Source organism: Dendrobates tinctorius, unplaced genomic scaffold, assembly GCF_039654945.1.
Source record: "Dendrobates tinctorius isolate UK_male_01 unplaced genomic scaffold, ASM3965494v1 ptg000423l, whole genome shotgun sequence".
Lineage (NCBI taxonomy): Eukaryota > Metazoa > Chordata > Amphibia > Anura > Dendrobatidae > Dendrobates > Dendrobates tinctorius.
The window spans coordinates 1,255,456-1,272,177 of record NW_027362087.1 but is presented as its reverse complement, the minus strand read 5'-3'; the positions used below and the strand labels follow the sequence as shown (position 1 = coordinate 1,272,177).

Genomic DNA, 16,722 nt, shown 5'->3' with positions numbered 1-16,722 from the left:
CAGGACAAATTGAACAACAACTTTTGGGGTCCAATTTCTCCTGTTACCCTTGAGAAAATAAAAAAAATTGGGGACTAAAAGATCATGTTTGTGAAAAAAATATGATTTTTTTTATTTTCATGCCTGGACGTTATAAGCTTCTATGAACCACTGGGGGGTTCAAAGTTCTCACCAAACATCTAGATAAGTTCCTTAGGGGGTCTAGTTTCCAAAATGGTGTCATTTGTGGGGGGTTTCCACTGTTTTGGTACATCAGGGACTTTCCAAACGCAGCATGGCGTCCAATCCCAATTTCAGCCAAAAAAGTCAAATGGCGCTGCTTCCCTTCCGAGCTTTGCTATGCGCCCAAATAGTGGTTTACCCCACATATGGGGTATCAGCGTACTCAGGAAAAATTGCACAATAACTTTTGGGGTCCTGTTACCCTTGAAAAAATAAAAATTGAGGGTGAAAAGATCACTTTTGTGAAAAAAATTTGTTTTTTAAATTGTACGGCTGTACGTTATAAACTTCTGTGAAGCCCTTGGGGGTTCAAAGTTCTCACCTCACATCTAGATAAGTTCCTTGGGGGGGTCCAATTTCAAAATGGTGGCATTTGTGGGGGGTTTCCACTGTTTTGGTACATCAGGGGCTTTCCAAACGCGACATGGTGTCCGATCTCAATTCCAGCCAAAAAAGTCAAATGGAACTGCTTCCCTTCCGAGCTCTACTATGCGCCCAAATAGTGGTTTACCCCCACATGTGGGGTATCAGCCTACTCAGGACAAATTGCACAATAACTTTTAGGGTCCTGTTACCCTTGGGAAAATAAAAATTGGGGGTGAAAAGATCATTTTTGTGAAAAAAATTTGATTTTTTAAATTGTACTGCTGTACGTTATAAACTTCTGTGAAGCCCTTGTGGGTTCAAAGTTCTCACCACATATCTAGATATGTTCCTTGGGGGGTCTAGTTTCCAAAATGGGGTCACTTGAGGGGGGTTTCCACTGTTTAGGTACATCAGGGGCTTTCCAAACGCGACATGGTGTCCGATCTCAATGCCAGCCAATTTTGCATTGAAAAAGTCAAACAGCGCTCCCTCCATTCTGAGCTCTGCCATGCGCCAAAACAGTGGTTCCTTCCACATATCAGGTATCAGCGTACTCAGGACAAATTGTACAATAACTTTTGCAGTCCAATTTCTCCTGTTCCTCTTGGGAAAATAAAAAAAATTGGACCTGAAGTAATTTTTTTTGTGAAAAAAAGTTGTTCATTTTTTTAAACATTCAAAAAATTCCTGTGAAGCACCTGAAGGGTTAATAAACTTCTTGAATGTGGTTTTGAGCCCCTTGAGGGGTGCAGTTTAGAATGGTCTCACTTTTGGGTATTTTCTATCATATAGACCCCTCAAAGTGACTTATAATGTGATGTGGTCCGTAAAAATAAAATGGTGTTGTAAAAATGAGAAATCGCTGGTCAACTTTTAACCCTTATAACTTCCTAACCAAAAAAAATTTTGGTTCCAAAATTGTGCTGATGTAAAGTAAACATGTGGGAAATGTTACTTATTAAGTTTTTTGTATGCCATATCTCTGTGATTTAAGGGCATAAAAATTCAAATTTGGAAAATTGCGAAATTTTCACAGTTTTTGCCAAATTTCTGTTTTTCACAAATAAACACAAGTCATAAGAATGAAATTTTACCACTAACATGAAGGACAATATGTCACGAGAAAACAATGTCAGAATCACCAGGATCCATGGAAGCGTTCCAGAGTTATTACCTCATAAAGAGACAGTGGTCAGAATTGTAAAAATTGGCCCGGTCATGAACGTGCAAACCACCCTTGGGGGTAAAGGGGTTAAAACCACCATCTGCCTGTCCTCTAATTATAAAGCCCCAACCACCATCTGCCTGTCCTCTAATTATAGAGCCTCTTGTAACCACTATCAGAGTCCCGTACAATATAGGCTTTAGTATCAAACAAGGAACTGGTGGCAGCATAGCATCCTAGTGGAATAGGGGAACCCTGGCAGTGATGGATCAGAGGTTTGTGTGTATAGTCCCTGCCTGGGACTGGTGATATACAAACCACCCTAACTGCAGAGTGCCCGAAAAACAGTACGTGACAAGGCAGCCTTTCCAGCGATTACTTATCCTAGGTGCAGTTCCCTGACTGACCTGATGATAAGGGAGGGGCACCAGAGAGCCGCAAAGTTCCTAACCAGAACTGAAAGTGGAGAAAAAAGTTGTGGGGTTATATTTACCCATGATATTTTCTTAACAAATTTGTGACACCCCTGATTATAGAGCCCCTACAACCATCATCTGCTTGTCCCCTAATTATAGAGCCCCCTACAACCATCATCTGCTTGTCCCCTAATTATAGAACCCCTACCATCTGCCTGTCCCCTAATTATAGAGCCCCTACCATCTGCCTGCCCCTAATTATAGATCCCCTACCATCTGCCTGTCCCCTAATTATAAAGCCCCTACCATCTGCCTGTCCCCTAATTATAGAGCCCCTACCATCTGCCTGTCCCCTAATTATAGAGCCCCTACCATCTGCCTGCCCCTATAGATCCCCTACCATCTGCCTGTCCCCTAATTATAGAGCCCCTACCATCTGCTGTCCCCTAATTATAGAGCCCCTACCATCTGCCTGCCCCTATAGATCCCCTACCATCTGCCTATCCCCTAATTATAGAGCCCCTACCATCTGCCTGTCCCCTAATTATAGAGCCCCCTACAACCACAATCTGCTTGTCCCCTAATTATAGAGCCCCTACCATCTGCCTGTCCCCTAATTATAGATCCCCTACCATTTGCCTGTCCCCTAATTATAGAGCCCCTACCATCTGCCTGTCCCCTAATTATAGAGCCCCTACCATCTGCCTGTCCCCTAATTATAGAGCCCCTACCATCTGCCTGTCCCCTAATTATAGAGCCCCTACCATCTGCCTGTCCCCTAATTATAGAGCCCCTACCATCTGTCTGTCCCCTAATTATAGAGCCCCTACCATCTGCCTGTCCCCTAATTATAGAGCCCCTACCATCTGCCTGTCCCCTAATTATAGAGCCCCTACCATCTGCCTGTCCCCTATAGAGCCCCTACCATCTGCTTGCCCCTAATTATAGATCCCTACCATCTGCCTGTCCCCTAATTATAGAGCCCCTACCATCTGCCTGTCCCAATTATAGAGCCCCCTACAACCACAATCTGCTGTCCCCTAATTATAGAGCCCCTACCATCTGACTGTCCCCTATTTATAGAGCCCCTACCATGTCTGCCCCTAATTATAGATCCCCTACCATCTGCCTGTCCCCTAATTATAGAGCCCCTACCATCTGCCTGTCCCCTAATTATAGAGCACCAACCATCTGCCTGCCCCTAATTATAGATCCCCTACCATCTGCCTGCCCCTAATTATAGATCCCCTACCATCTGCCTGCCCCTGATTATAGAGCCCCTACCATCTGCCTGCCCCTGATTATAGAGCCCCTACCATCTGCCTGCCCGATTATAGAGCCCCTACCATCTGCCTGCCCCTGATTATAGAGCCCCTACCATCTGTCTGTCCCCTGATTATAGAGCCCCTACCATCTGTCTGTCCCCTAATTATAGAGCCCCTACCATCTGTCTGTCCCCTAATTATAGAGCCCCTACCATCTGCCTGCCCCTGATTATAGAGCCCCTACCATCTGCCTGCCCCTAATTAGATCCCCTACCATCTGCCTGTCCCCTAATTATAGAGCCCCTACCATCTGCCTGTCCCCTAATTATAGAGCCCCTACCATCTGCCTGTCCCCTAATTATAGAGCCCCTACCATCTGTCTGTCCCCTAATTATAGAGCCCCTACCATCTGCCTGTCCCCTAATTATAGAGCCCCTACCATCTGCCTGTCCCCTAATTATAGAGCCCCTACCATGTCTGTCCCCTAATTATAGAGCCCCTACCATCTGCCTGTCCCCTAATTATAGTGCCCCTACCATCTGTCTGTCCCCTAATTATAGAGCCCCTACCATCTGCCTGCCCCTAATTATAGAGCCCCTACCATCTGCCTGTCCCCTAATTATAGAGCCCCTACCATCTGTCTGTCCCCTAATTATAGAGCCCCTACCATCTGCCTGTCCCCTAATTATAGAGCCCCTACCATCTGCCTGTCCCCTAATTATAGAGCCCCTACCATCTGTCTGTCCCCTAATTATAGAGCCCCTACCATCTGCCTGCCCCTAATTATAGAGCCCCCTACCATCTGCCTGTCCCCTAATTATAGAGCCCCTACCATCTGTCTGTCCCCTAATTATAGAGCCCCTACCATCTGCCTGTCCCCTAATTATAGAGCCCCTACCATCTGCCTGCCCCTAATTATAGAGCCCCTACCATCTGCCTGCCCCTAATTATAGAGCCCCTACCATCTGCCTGTCCCCTAATTATAGAGCCCCTACCATCTGCTTGTCCCCTAATTATAGAGCCCCTACCATCTGCCTGTCCCCTAATTATAGAGCCCCTACCATCTGTCTGTCCCCTAATTATAGAGCCCCTACCATGTCTGTCCCCTAATTATAGAGCCCCTACCATCTGCCTGTCCCCTAATTATAGAGCCCCTACCATCTGCCTGCCCCTAATTATAGAGCCCCTACCATCTGCCTGTCCCCTAATTATAGAGCCCCTACCATCTGCCTGTCCCCTAATTATAGAGCCCCTACCATCTGTCTGTCCCCTAATTATAGAGCCCCTACCATCTCTGTCCCCTAATTATAGAGCCCCTACCATCTGTCTGTCCCCTATAGAGCCCCTACCATCTGCCTGTCCCCTAATTATAGAGCCCCTACCATCTGCCTGTCCCCTAATTATAGAGCCCCTACCATCTGCCTGCCCCTAATTATAGAGCCCCTACCATCTGCCTGTCCCCTAATTATAGAGCCCCCTTGTCATGATCAATTTTTTGGATTTGTGGCAGATCTGGTTTCTTTAACTTAAAACTTTTTTCTTTCAGGTCAGCGGGGGTTAATGTTAGTCTTTCCCAGCTGGTGTAATTGCATTGCTGCTGGGTCAGTTGATGTGGGTGGTGACCACTCCCACCATCCTTCAAGAGGTCACCTAAAGCATCAGCTGACTGTCAGTGTTAGAGCATTCTACAGTGACCAAGCTGGAGGAAGGAGCTCTCTGCGTGCAGTGGTGCTTTGCTGAGTTCGCTTTTCTGGTGTCTTATTCTGCTGTGCGGTGCTTTGCAGCAGCGAAAGCTAAGTCGTAGTTTTGTTACTTTGTCCCTTTGGTGTCTGTCTTTCCATTCCTTCTTGTTGTCTTAGTGCAGTGGTGGGACTAATGCTCTCACCTGCCGTATCCTGCTCGGCAACGGAGTGAAAAAACCCATATAGGGACGATAGAGAGATCAGGGTACATCCTCAGGTGAGTGCAGGAGGTGTCCATTCCCCTGTTCCCTATCGACAGGGCTCACCATTGTTATTGTTTCCCTGGTGTACCCTTGTGTGTTGTGCCGTAAGCTGACTGACCATCCGTTGGGTCGGGTCACACCGCTTCTGTCTCACTCTTACACCCCTACAACCACCATCTGCCTGTCCCCTAATAATATAGCCCCCTACAACCATCATCTGCTTGTCCCCTAATTATAGAGCCCCCTACAACCACCATCTGCCTGTCCCCTAATTATAGAGTCCCCTACAACTGTCATCTGCTTGTCCCCTAATTATACAGCCCCCAACAACCACAATCTGCCTGTCCCTTGATTATAGAGCCCCCTACAACCACAATCTACCTGTCCCCTAATTATAGAGCCCCCTAGCACCACCATCTGCCTGTCCCCTAATTATACAGCCCCTACCACCACCTGCCTGTCCCCTAATTATAGAGCCCCCTACTACCACCACCTACCTGTCCCCTAATTATAGAGCCCCTACCACCACCTGCCTGTCCCCTAATTATAGAGCCCCCTACCACCACAATCTGCCTGTCCCTTGATTATAGAGCCCCCTACAACCACAATCTACCTGTCCCCTAATTATAGAGTCCCCTACCACCACCATCTGCCTGTCCCCTAATTATAGAGCCCTTACCACCACCTGCCTGTCCCCTAATTATAGAGCCCCCTACCACCACCTACCTGTCCCCTAATTATAGAGCCCCCTACTACCACCACCTACCTGTCCCCTAATTATAGAGTCCCCTACCACCACCATCTGCCTGTCCCCTAATTATAGAGCCCCTACCACCACCTGCCTGTCTCCTAATTATAGAGCCCCCTACTACCACCACCTACCTGTCCCCTAATTATAGAGCCCCCTACAGCCACTACCTGCCTGTCCCCTAATTATAGAGCCCCTTACCACCAACAAACAGCTGTTCAATGCCTGCACACATCTCACAAGGCCCCTGGTTGCCACATACATGAAGGAGTATGAATGGTGCAGAAAATATCAAACAACAGATAAAGAATAGTGATGAGCGACCGTCTTATTCGAGTATCTCAGGAGTGCTCGTATAATAAGTTGGCGTCTATGCGGCTGCATTATTTGTGGCTGTTAGACAACCTGAACACATGTGGAAACGGCCTTTTTGTTAGGGAACCTTTGTCTACGAAGTTCTTGTGTTGAACTTTGCACATCCAGGCCTCGCATGGAGGCTTTGGAACATGTAGAGATAATGACATGACCCTGGTGTAGTCTACACAACAAAGCTGACAGAGAACAGCAGAGTCACGTGCTGGACCTGAAAAATATCATTTAATTGTGGCAATAAAATACAAAATGATAAAATTTCTCATCTGTAATTCTACATAATGGATGACACCATGCACGGCAGCTCCACCACAGTCGGCTGCACATTCAGATGAGTCCCAAATGAGAAGCAGGTGCCACCTCCACCCAGAACCATCACATGCTTCCCGTCCGGTAGGAGAACAGAGCTGTGTCCATGGAGCATCAGGGGCCACTCCAGTGAGGCCTGCAAGTGAAACCAAGAGTGTGACATAGGGGTCAGAAGGAAGGAACCTGCCACAGCAAGAAAGAGGGCAACACCGGGGAACAGAAGGAAGGAACCTGCCCATGGAGACATGGGGATGCGAGGAAAGAGAGGGAGATGGAGACGTGAGGATGAGAGGAGACAGTGGGAGATGGGGGATGAGAGGAGACATTGGGAGATGGAGACAGGGATGAAAGGAGACAGAGGGAGATGAAAACGGGAATGAGAGGAGACAGTGGGAGATGGAGACGGGGATGAGTAGACAGTGGAAAATGGAGACGGAGGGCAATAAAAGATAGTGGGAGATGGGGGGATGAGACGGGCGATGAAAGGAGACATTGGGAGATGGAGACAGGGATGAAAGGAGACAGAGGGAGATGAAAACGGGAATGAGAGGAGACAGTGGGAGATGGAGACGGGGATGAGTAGACAGTGGGAAATGGAGACGGAGGGCAATAAAAGACAGTGGGAGATGGGGGGATGAGACGGGCGATGAAAGGAGACATTGGGAGATGGAGACAGGGATGAAAGGAGACAGAGGGAGATGAAAACGGGAATGAGAGGAGACAGTGGGAGATGGAGACGGGGATGAGTAGACAGTGGGAAATGGAGACGGAGGGCAATAAAAGACAGTGGGAGATGGGGGGATGAGACGGGCGATGAAAGGAGACGTTGGGAGATGGAGACGGGGGATGAGAGGAAATAGTGGGAGATGAATACCGGGATGACAGGAGACAGTGGGAGTTGGAGATGGGGGGATGAGAGGAGACAGAGGGAGATGAAAACGGAACTGAGAGTAGACAGTGGGAGACGGAGACGGGGATGAGAGGAGACAGAGGGAGATGAAAACGGAAGGCAATAAAAATAGAATTAGTCTTACCGGTAATTCGGTTTCTATGAACCTTCCACGACAGCCATATCGGAGGATGTCTCCCCGCCCTAATGGTGGACAGGAAATGCACAAGAGGTTAAGTAACCCTCCCCTTCCTGCTACTACCAGTGTTCTTTCTGGACACGCTAGCATGTATAGTTACCACCAAAGTGCAGGAATCATCCAATAAGAGTATCAGATAGGGAGGGAAAATAGTGCTTTCGTGGAAGGCTCCTAGAAACCAAATTACTGGTAAGACTAATTCTATTTTCTCTAGTCACCTTCCACGACAGCCATATTGGAGAAATACCAACAACTAATTTCTTAGGGAGGGACTACAGCCTGCAGAACACGTCTGCCAAACGTTAAATCCCTGTTGAAATTTAGTTTATAACGTCTGAATGTATGGACAGACGACCAGGTGGCGGCTCTGCATATCTGCTCCGAAGATGCGTTCCCTCTTTCTGCCCATGATGTTGACGCTGAACGTGTAGAGTGGGCTTTCAGAGACGTAGGAGGAGGAACGTTCTGTGACGAGGTGAGGCTGATTGCTTGCCTGATACAATTCGCGATTGTATTTATTACCGCCTTTGCCTTGAATCTGACCAGAAAATTTGAATGAATTAATGAATTTTGGTCAATCCTCCAATTCTGTCCGCTGGAGGTAGAAGAGAACTATTCTACGGACGTCAAGAGTGTGAAAGACTTATTTCATGTTGGAGGGGTTTGTACAGAAGGAAGGCAATATAATGTTCTGGAACCTATGAAGGTTCAAGACTACCTTAGACATAAGGAGGGATCAAACCTTAGGATGATGCTATCCTCCGTGATGGTCAGGTATGGCTCCTGTATTGAAAGGGCCTGTAATTCTCCTATGCGCCTTGCGGTGGTGATTGTTACAAAACACAGTTTTTAGTGTTCATTTTCCCAGGGTCGTGGAAGACAGTGGCTCAAACGGTTCCCTGGACAAGCCTTTAAGAACTAGGTTCAAGTCCCCGGGGGGGATCTGACCACGGAGTTTGGGACGATTTCTAGTTGCTGAGGTCATGAATCGCCTGACCCATCATTGGCTTGCTAGATCTTGATCGCAAAATTAACTAAGAGCTGACACCTGAACCCTTAGTGTACTAGGAGAGAGACCCAGAACTAAGTCGTCTTGAAGAAACTCTAAGATCTGTGCGATATTAGGATGGAAGGGGTCTGGGCACTTGGGGAACACCAAGATGAGACTTCTTCTAAGCTTTCCCGAAATGGCGTTAGTTATGCTCAGCCTAGAATGGCCAGTGGCCCTGTAGAGATTGGATCCCTTTCTCGGAAAGGCCTTTCGCTTTTTGAATTTCGGCTTCAGTAGCCAGGCCGCAAGGTTCATTCTGTGCGGGTCTGGGTGTGGTAGGAGACTGGCCCTTTGGGGCAGAAGTATTGGGGCTTCCTGAGCCATATTCCGTAGAGCTCCGTACCAGCTTCTCCCTGGCCACATGGAAGCCACTAGGATTGTAGCAACTTGTTCTGCCCATATCTTCTGCAGTGTTTTCGCTATCACGGGAATCGGAGGGAAGGTGTAAGCCAGATCGAACTGCCCCGGATGGGAGGAGGTATCTACTCCCCACGCTCCGTCGGTGGGACTGAGGGAAAACATGTTCCCACCTCGCGTTTTGACCGATGGCAAAAAGGTCCACATCGGGATTTCCCCACCTTGACACCAGAGGCAAAAATACTGTTTGGTCTAGGCTCCACCACAGAATGAACGTCCTTCCTGCTGAGGAAGCCCGCCTGCTGATATGGACAGACGTTTCTCTGTCAAAGAAAAAATTCTTGCAGCTACCAATTTTTTGGTTGAAGAATTTCGTGTTTCCTTGGCGTCGGATGTAGGACACTGTAGTCGCATTGTCCACGTACCTGCTTTCAAAACTTCCTCTACAGCTTTTAGTTCTCTCACATTTGAGGAGCTGGTTCTTATGCCTGGGGGCCATACTCCCTGGAAGTGTGAATACTCCACTATAGCACCCCAGACCCTGACTGGCGTCTGTGGTGACAATTTCCAGGGAGAGCTGATCCCAGCTGACACCCCGCTGGAGGTTCTGGTAGTCCAGCCACCATAGGCAAGACACCTTCACCTGACCAGGAAGAGGAGTTCTCCTGGTCAGAGAATTCCGGTATTTCTTTGAACAACGGAGTACGCAGGACTGAAGGGTCCGAGTATGGCTTGAGCCCAGGAAACAGTTTGGATGCACACTGTAAGTGAACCTAGGATGGACATTTGAGTCTCTCAGGGTTGGTGCTCTCTGGTCTCTGAACCTGGAGGTCCTCTGGCCAAGTCGAGTTGTTGTTCCTGGGTTAAAAAGATGTTCGCTTTCCTGATTCCAGGAGTATCCCTAAGAACTTCTTCCTTGAAGAAGGAAGGTCTGATTTCTCCAGGTTGGGGATCCAACCCGAGGACTGTTAAATCTCCAGGGAATTTTCTACCTCCTGGTTCAGGCGAGATGTGGATGGAGCCATTATTAGAAGGTTGTCTAAGTATGGGAAAATGCAAATCCCCTGCTGGCAAATGAAGATCATTGCCTCTGTCATTATCTTGGTAAACACTGGAGGGGCTGATGACACCCCGAACGGCAGGACATTGAACTGGTAGTGGTTGACCTGGGGACCCTGGGACCTGAGGAATTCCCCTTCTGGATGAATCGGGACGTGAAAGAAAGCGTCCCTCAGTCCATTGTGGCCAATCACACAATTTTGTCCATTGAGGGGGATTGTTAAATGCATGACCCGTGATTGCAGGCTGGTCTCCCGTTCTGGACCCAGCCCAGCCCCAAGCAGGCCAGCGGCCGCCACCTGACGACTGCAGTCACGCTCAGCCTAGAATGGCAGGTGGCCTGACTTGACCGACTCCATCTTCTGTACTTTACCACTTGGTTCAAGGGTTTAAGTTTATTATGACCCTGTCTGAGGGTTTACACATACGGAGAGGAAAGTCTATTGTGGAACTGAGGAGATCGCTCCTGACGGGAGGAATCAAGTACAGCCTACAAGCTTGCAGAAGTTTTTTATGTCTGACAGCAAGGATTTTTTGGAGGTGCGCCTGCAGGGACGTCACTCTTAGGCATTGAGGGGAAGGACTCTCGAACCTCCATTCTATCGCGAATGGTGCAAATAACCCATTGGTTTGAGGATATGGATTGCAACGATCTATGCAATTCGATAGTCGGCCCCCGACCGGAGAACCGCCACTGTGAAAATTGCAAACTGTCGTTGTATTGATCAGTACGCTGTAGTGATCAGTACGTTGTAGTCACCAATACGTTCCTTGCTGTTTTTGGGGGCAAGAATATTCTGCCCTTACCTCCTTTAGGATAACTCCACCGGCCTGTTTTTGCCCGTCCCCCTGGATTCTCTCTGGGAGGAATCTGGTCCGGGCCCAGCCTTAAGCTGCTTAACAGCTGTTCTGGAGGCGACTTCTTTTTATCGGTGGCTTCCTCTGGGATATCATCCAGAGCTGAGCAAAGTAATAATTTCCCTGAAAGGGAATCGTAAAGTCTCCTCCTCAAGATTTCAGCCACAGCTGGCTGAGTTGGAGAGGCCCAATTGTTAGGTGTCGAGTTTCACCCCCTGAACAGGGGGAATCTCAAGCCACATCCTCTGCGGTCTCCCATTCCTCTGTGGCCACAGAGATTCCTGCTCAGCAGACGTCTTGCCTAGGCTAATGCTAGGCATCTGGTTTGGAGAGGACCGCATATTTTGCTGGTACCCGTACGGACTTAGCGGAAGCATCCACTAGGAACCCTGTCGCTTTGTAATAGGGGAAGTGAGTCAAGGGTTTCTTCTCCGGACCTGTCGACTGCCCGCTGGCTAGAGGTCCCCCGAGTGAGGTGATCCTCCAGCGTACGCAACCAGTGGAACAGGGAAGCAGGGTTGTGGAGGCACCCCAGGATTCCCTAAGCAAGATCGCCATCGAGAGTTGCCCTCAAATGGAAGAGCCACTCTTTTAGATACCCTGGACACCACACGTCCACTTTAGGGATTTCCCATAAGGAGCAATTGCTCTTCAAGGGACTAATTCCTCAATTTCTGAGGTGACACTAAGTCTCTCTCCTCGGGAAGGGCCCATTCCTCCAGATTCCGGATATATCCGTGAATGGGAAAACCCCTTTGGGTTTTAGGCTTCAGCCCCTCCCAAACGTCTCATACTGTATAGAGAATTCCACTTCCTCCTCACCATACTAACCTCGTAAGAGAAATAGTAATTTCAGAAGTGGGGGTGGAAGTGGAACCTTCATTTTCCCAAGCCTCCTCTGAGTTAGAAGTCTGAGTCAGTCAGATTCCACCGATGCCCATTTCCTTCTAGCAGGAGGGGGCTGTGGTATCCGGTCTGGGAAAACGTCGCCATAGAAGATGGGACTTCTGTGATGAGAGTTTTTATACTGTCCAGTAGGGAGGCTGCTCTGTACGCAATACATCATCCGTGCAGGGCTGAGAAAGCTTCCTATATGAAGAGGGAAGCCTGAAACCACACATGCACATTTTTAGGGTCAGAGGCCTTGTCTCCCTTTAAAGAGAGAGAAGGCATACTAAGTCACCTCCGAGACTACCCCTGGACAGAAAAGTGGGGACCCACCCTGCTACTGACAGTAGGAGGGTGAACGCTGAGCTCCGCAAAATCAGGCAGTAAGGGCTTGTCGCCGTGCATGGTCAGTCTGTCACAGTGTACAGATAATGCCTTACCTGGACGCACCCAGACCAGGATTTGGAATAACCGAGGTCCATCAGCGTGTTGTGTGCTCCTCCTCCCCTCGGTCCACAGGTGGGGGGGGCATTCCAATCACCCCTTCTCCACAGCTGATTCTCCAGCTGCTCAGCGGCTGCCCCTGCACACTCACCCCCCCTGTGGGGGTCGGCGGTGCTCCATTGTTCCCGGCCCGCCTCAAGCCGCTTAGCGGCTGCCTGACTAGAGCTGTCCCGCTCAGACTCGAAGGGCCGGGGGCTGGGGCCCCGGACCGCGTCCGCAGTCTGGTAACTGCAGGCCCCGCGTGCGTTCCACACAGGTGGGAGGCAAACCGGAAGTTTGGCGCCGCTCCCGACGCCACTTCCAGTACGCATGAGCACGCAGTCCCGGCACATGCCGCATGGGGAGGAGGACGCCAGGGAGCTCCAGGCGGACCCCGGCGGCACGGCACCGCATTACCCCACTGAGGGAGCACAGGAGGGGCGGGCAAGGGTCCCGAGTACCACCGAAGTGGAGACGGGAGCATCCTTCCCACGGAGTAGAGCAGAGCCCCCGATCGTTGGCTGCCCGTCGGTCACAGGTATTCTGATGTTGTAGTGCCTCCGGTCGCCGGCCACGGCAGCACTATCAGGACCTCTTCATGCCCCATAGGGGACAGGAAAAACACTGGTGGTAGCAGGAAGGGGAGGGTTATTTAACCTCTTGTGCATTTCCTGTCCCCCATTATGGCGGGGAGACATCATCCGATATGGCTGTCGTGGAAGGTGACTAGAGAAAGAGACAGTGGGAGATGGGGGGATGAGAGGAGACAGTGGGAGATGAGACAGTGGGAGATGGAGACGTGGGGATGCAAGGAAATAGTGGGAGATGGAGACGTGGGGATGCGAAGAGAGAGAGGGAGATGGAGACATGGGGATGCAAGGAAACAGTGGGAGATGCAGATGGGGGGAGGAGAGGAGACAGTGGGAGATAGAGACGGGGGATGAGAGCAGACAGCCGGAGTTGGAGATGGAGGGAATTAAAAGAGACAATGGGAGATGGAGACTTGGGATGAGAGGAGACCTATGAGGAACGGTTACAGGATTTGGGAATGTTTAGCTTGCAAAAAGAAGACTGAGAGGAGACTTAATAGCGGTCTACAAATATCTCCAGGGCTGTCACATTGTAGAAGGATCAACTTTATTCTCATTTGCACAAGGAAAGACTAGAAGCAATGGGATGAAACTGAATGGGAGGAGACACAGATTAGATATTAGAAAAAAGTTTTTGACAGTTAGAGTGATCAATGAGTGGAACAGGCTGCCACGAGAAGTGGTGAGTTTTCCTTCAATGGAAGTCTTCAAACAGAGGCTGGAAAGACATCTGTCTGGGATGATTTAGCGAATCCTGCTTTGAGCAGGGGGTTGGACCAGATGGCCCAGGAGGTCCCTTCCAACTCTACGATTCTATGAGACAATTGGAGATGGAAAAGGGGGATGAGAGGAAACCATGGGAGATGGAGACAGGGGGATGAGAGGAGACAGTGGGAGATGGAGACGGGGGACGAAAGGAGACAGGGGGATGAGGGGAGAGATTGGGTGATGGTGATGGAGGGAATTAAAGGAGACAGTGGGAGATGGAGACTTGTGATGAGAGGAAACTGGGAGATGGAGACAGGGGGATGCGAGCAGACTGTGGAAAATAGATACGGGGGGATGGGCGGAGAAACTGGGAGATGGAGGCGGGGGATGAGAGGAGACAGTGGGAGATGGAGGTAGGGGGATGCGAGGAGACTGTGGAAAATGGATACGGGGGGATGGGCGGAGAAACTGGGAGATGGAGGCGGGGGATGAGAGGATACAGTGGGAGATGGAGGTAGGGGGATGCGAGGAGACTGTGGAAAATGGATACGGGGGGATGGGCGGAGAAACTGGGAGATGGAGACTTGTGATGAGAGGAAACGGTGGGAGATGGAGATAGGGGGATGCGAGGAGACCGTGAAAAATGGATACGGGGGATGGGTGGAGAAACTGGGAGATGGAGGCGGGGGATGAGAGGAGACATAGGGAGATGGAGACGGGGGATGCAAGGAAACAATGGGAGACGTAGACAAGGGGAGGTTAGAGGAGACAGTGGGAGATGGAGACGGGGGATGAGAGGAGAAACTGGGAGATGGAGATGAGGATGAAAGGAGACTGTGGGAGTTGGAGATGGGGGAAAGAGAGGGGACTGTGGGAGATGGAGATGGGGATGAGAGGAGATAGTGGACATAGAGACGGGAGATGAGAGGAGACAGTGGGAGATGTAGATATGGGGATGTGAGGAAATAGTGGAATATGGAGACGGGGATGAGAGGAGACTGTGGGATTTGGAGATGGGGGATGAGAGGAGAGTGTGGAATTTGGAGATGGGGGGAGGAGAGGAGAGAGTGGAAATAGAGACGGGAGATGAGAGGAGACAGTGGGAGATGGAGACGGGGGGGTGAGAGGAGACAGTGGGAGATGGAGACGGGGGGACGAGAGGAGACAGTGGGAGATGGAGACAGGGGATGAGAGGAGACAGTGGGATGCAAGGAAACAGTGGGAGATGTAGAAGGGGAGATGAGAGGAGACCATGGGAGATGGAGACGGTGGAGACGGAGGGAATTAAGGAGACAGTGGGAGATGGAGACTTGGGATGCAAGGAGACAGTGGGAGATGGAGACGTGTGGATGCGAGGAGAGAGTGGGATATGGAGATGTGGGAATGCGAGGAGTGGGATATGGAGACGTGGGGATGCAAGGAAACAGTGGGAGATGGTGATGGGGGATGAAAGGAGACGGAAGCAGAGGAAGGAACCTGCCACAGCAAGAGCAAGAAAGAGTGCAACACCGGGGAACAGAAGGAAAGAACCTGCCGATGGAGACGTGGGGATGCGAGGAAAGAGAGGGAGATAGAGACGTGAGGATGAGAGGAGACAGTGGGAGATGGAGATGGGGGAAGAGAGGAGACAGTAGGAGATGGAGACAGGTGGATGAGAGGAGACAGTGGGTGATGGAAACGGAGGGCAATAAAAGACAGTGGGAGATGAAGACTTGGGATGAGAGGAGACAATTGGAGATACAGACGGGGGGATGAGAGTAGACAGTGGAAGATGGAGACTGGAGATGCAAGGAGACAGTGGAAGATGGAGGAGTGATAAGAGGAGACAGTGGGTAATGCAGACAGGGGATGAGAGGAGACAGTGGGAGATGGAGATGCGTAGAGAAGAGTACACAGTGGGTGATGGAGATGGAGGGAATTAAAGGAGACAGTGGGAAATAAAGGAGACAGAGGAAATTAAAGGAGAGAGAGATGGAGATAGGGGGATGAGAGGAGACTGTGGGATGCAAGGATACAGTGGGATATGTAGAAGGGGGATGAGAGGGGAGTCGGTGGGAGATGGAGATGGGAGGGATGAGAGGAGACCGTGGGAGATGAAGATGGGGGGGATGAGAGGAGACCGTGGGAGATGAAGATGGGGGGGATGAGAGGAGACCGTGGGAGATGGAGATAGGGGATGATAGGAGACCGTGGGAGATGGAGACAGGGGGGATAAGAGGAGACAGTGGGAGATGAAGATGGGGGGGATGAGAGGAGACCGTGGGAGATGGAGATAGGGGATGATAGGAGACCGTGGGAGATGGAGACAGGGGGGATAAGAGGAGACAGTGGGTAATGCAGACAGGGGATGAGAGGAGACAGTGGGAGATGGAGATGCGTAGAGAAGAGGACACAGTGGGTGATGGAGATGGAGGGAATTAAAGGAGACAGTGGGAAATAAAGGAGACAGAGGAAATTAAAGGAGAGAGAGATGGAGATAGGGGGATGAGAGGAGACTGTGGGATGCAAGGATACAGTGGGATATGTAGAAGGGGGATGAGAGGGGAGTCGGTGGGAGATGGAGATGGGAGGGATGAGAGGAGACCATGGGAGATGAAGATGGGGGGGATGAGAGGAGACCGTGGGAGATGAAGATGGGGGGATGAGAGGAGACCGTGGGAGATGGAGATAGGGGATGATAGGAGACCGTGGGAGATGGAGACAGGGGGGATAAGAGGAGACAGTGGGAGATGAAGATGGGGGGGATGAGAGGAGACCGTGGGAGATGAAGGTGGGGGGGAGGAGAGGAGACCGTGGGAGATGAAGATGGGGGGGATGAGAGGAGACCGTGGG

At 50.2% G+C, this 16,722-nt stretch overlaps 2 protein-coding genes across 6 annotated transcripts in view; both read right to left on the bottom strand.

Annotated features, from left to right (window-relative positions):
• Window positions 1-6,705: 6,705 nt before the first annotated feature.
• LCMT2 (leucine carboxyl methyltransferase 2) overlaps window positions 6,706-16,722 on the bottom strand; it is a 174,375-nt gene continuing 164,358 nt past the window's right edge. For all 5 annotated transcript variants that reach the window (XR_012227519.1, XM_073564047.1, XM_073564044.1 and 2 more), the window contains one exon: window positions 6,706-6,944. Coding sequence is in view for 4 of the 5 variants with exons in the window: in XM_073564047.1 (XP_073420148.1) it covers window positions 6,774-6,944 (171 nt within the window). In the remaining variant the exon portion in view is untranslated. The remainder of the gene's footprint in view (window positions 6,945-16,722) is intronic.
• LOC141076757 (uncharacterized) lies at window positions 6,951-16,307 on the bottom strand (the record flags this gene model as incomplete). The annotated part of the gene is made up of 1 exon (XM_073564048.1): window positions 6,951-16,307. A coding segment is annotated over one exon (2,418 nt), but the record flags the coding sequence as incomplete, so codon positions are not given.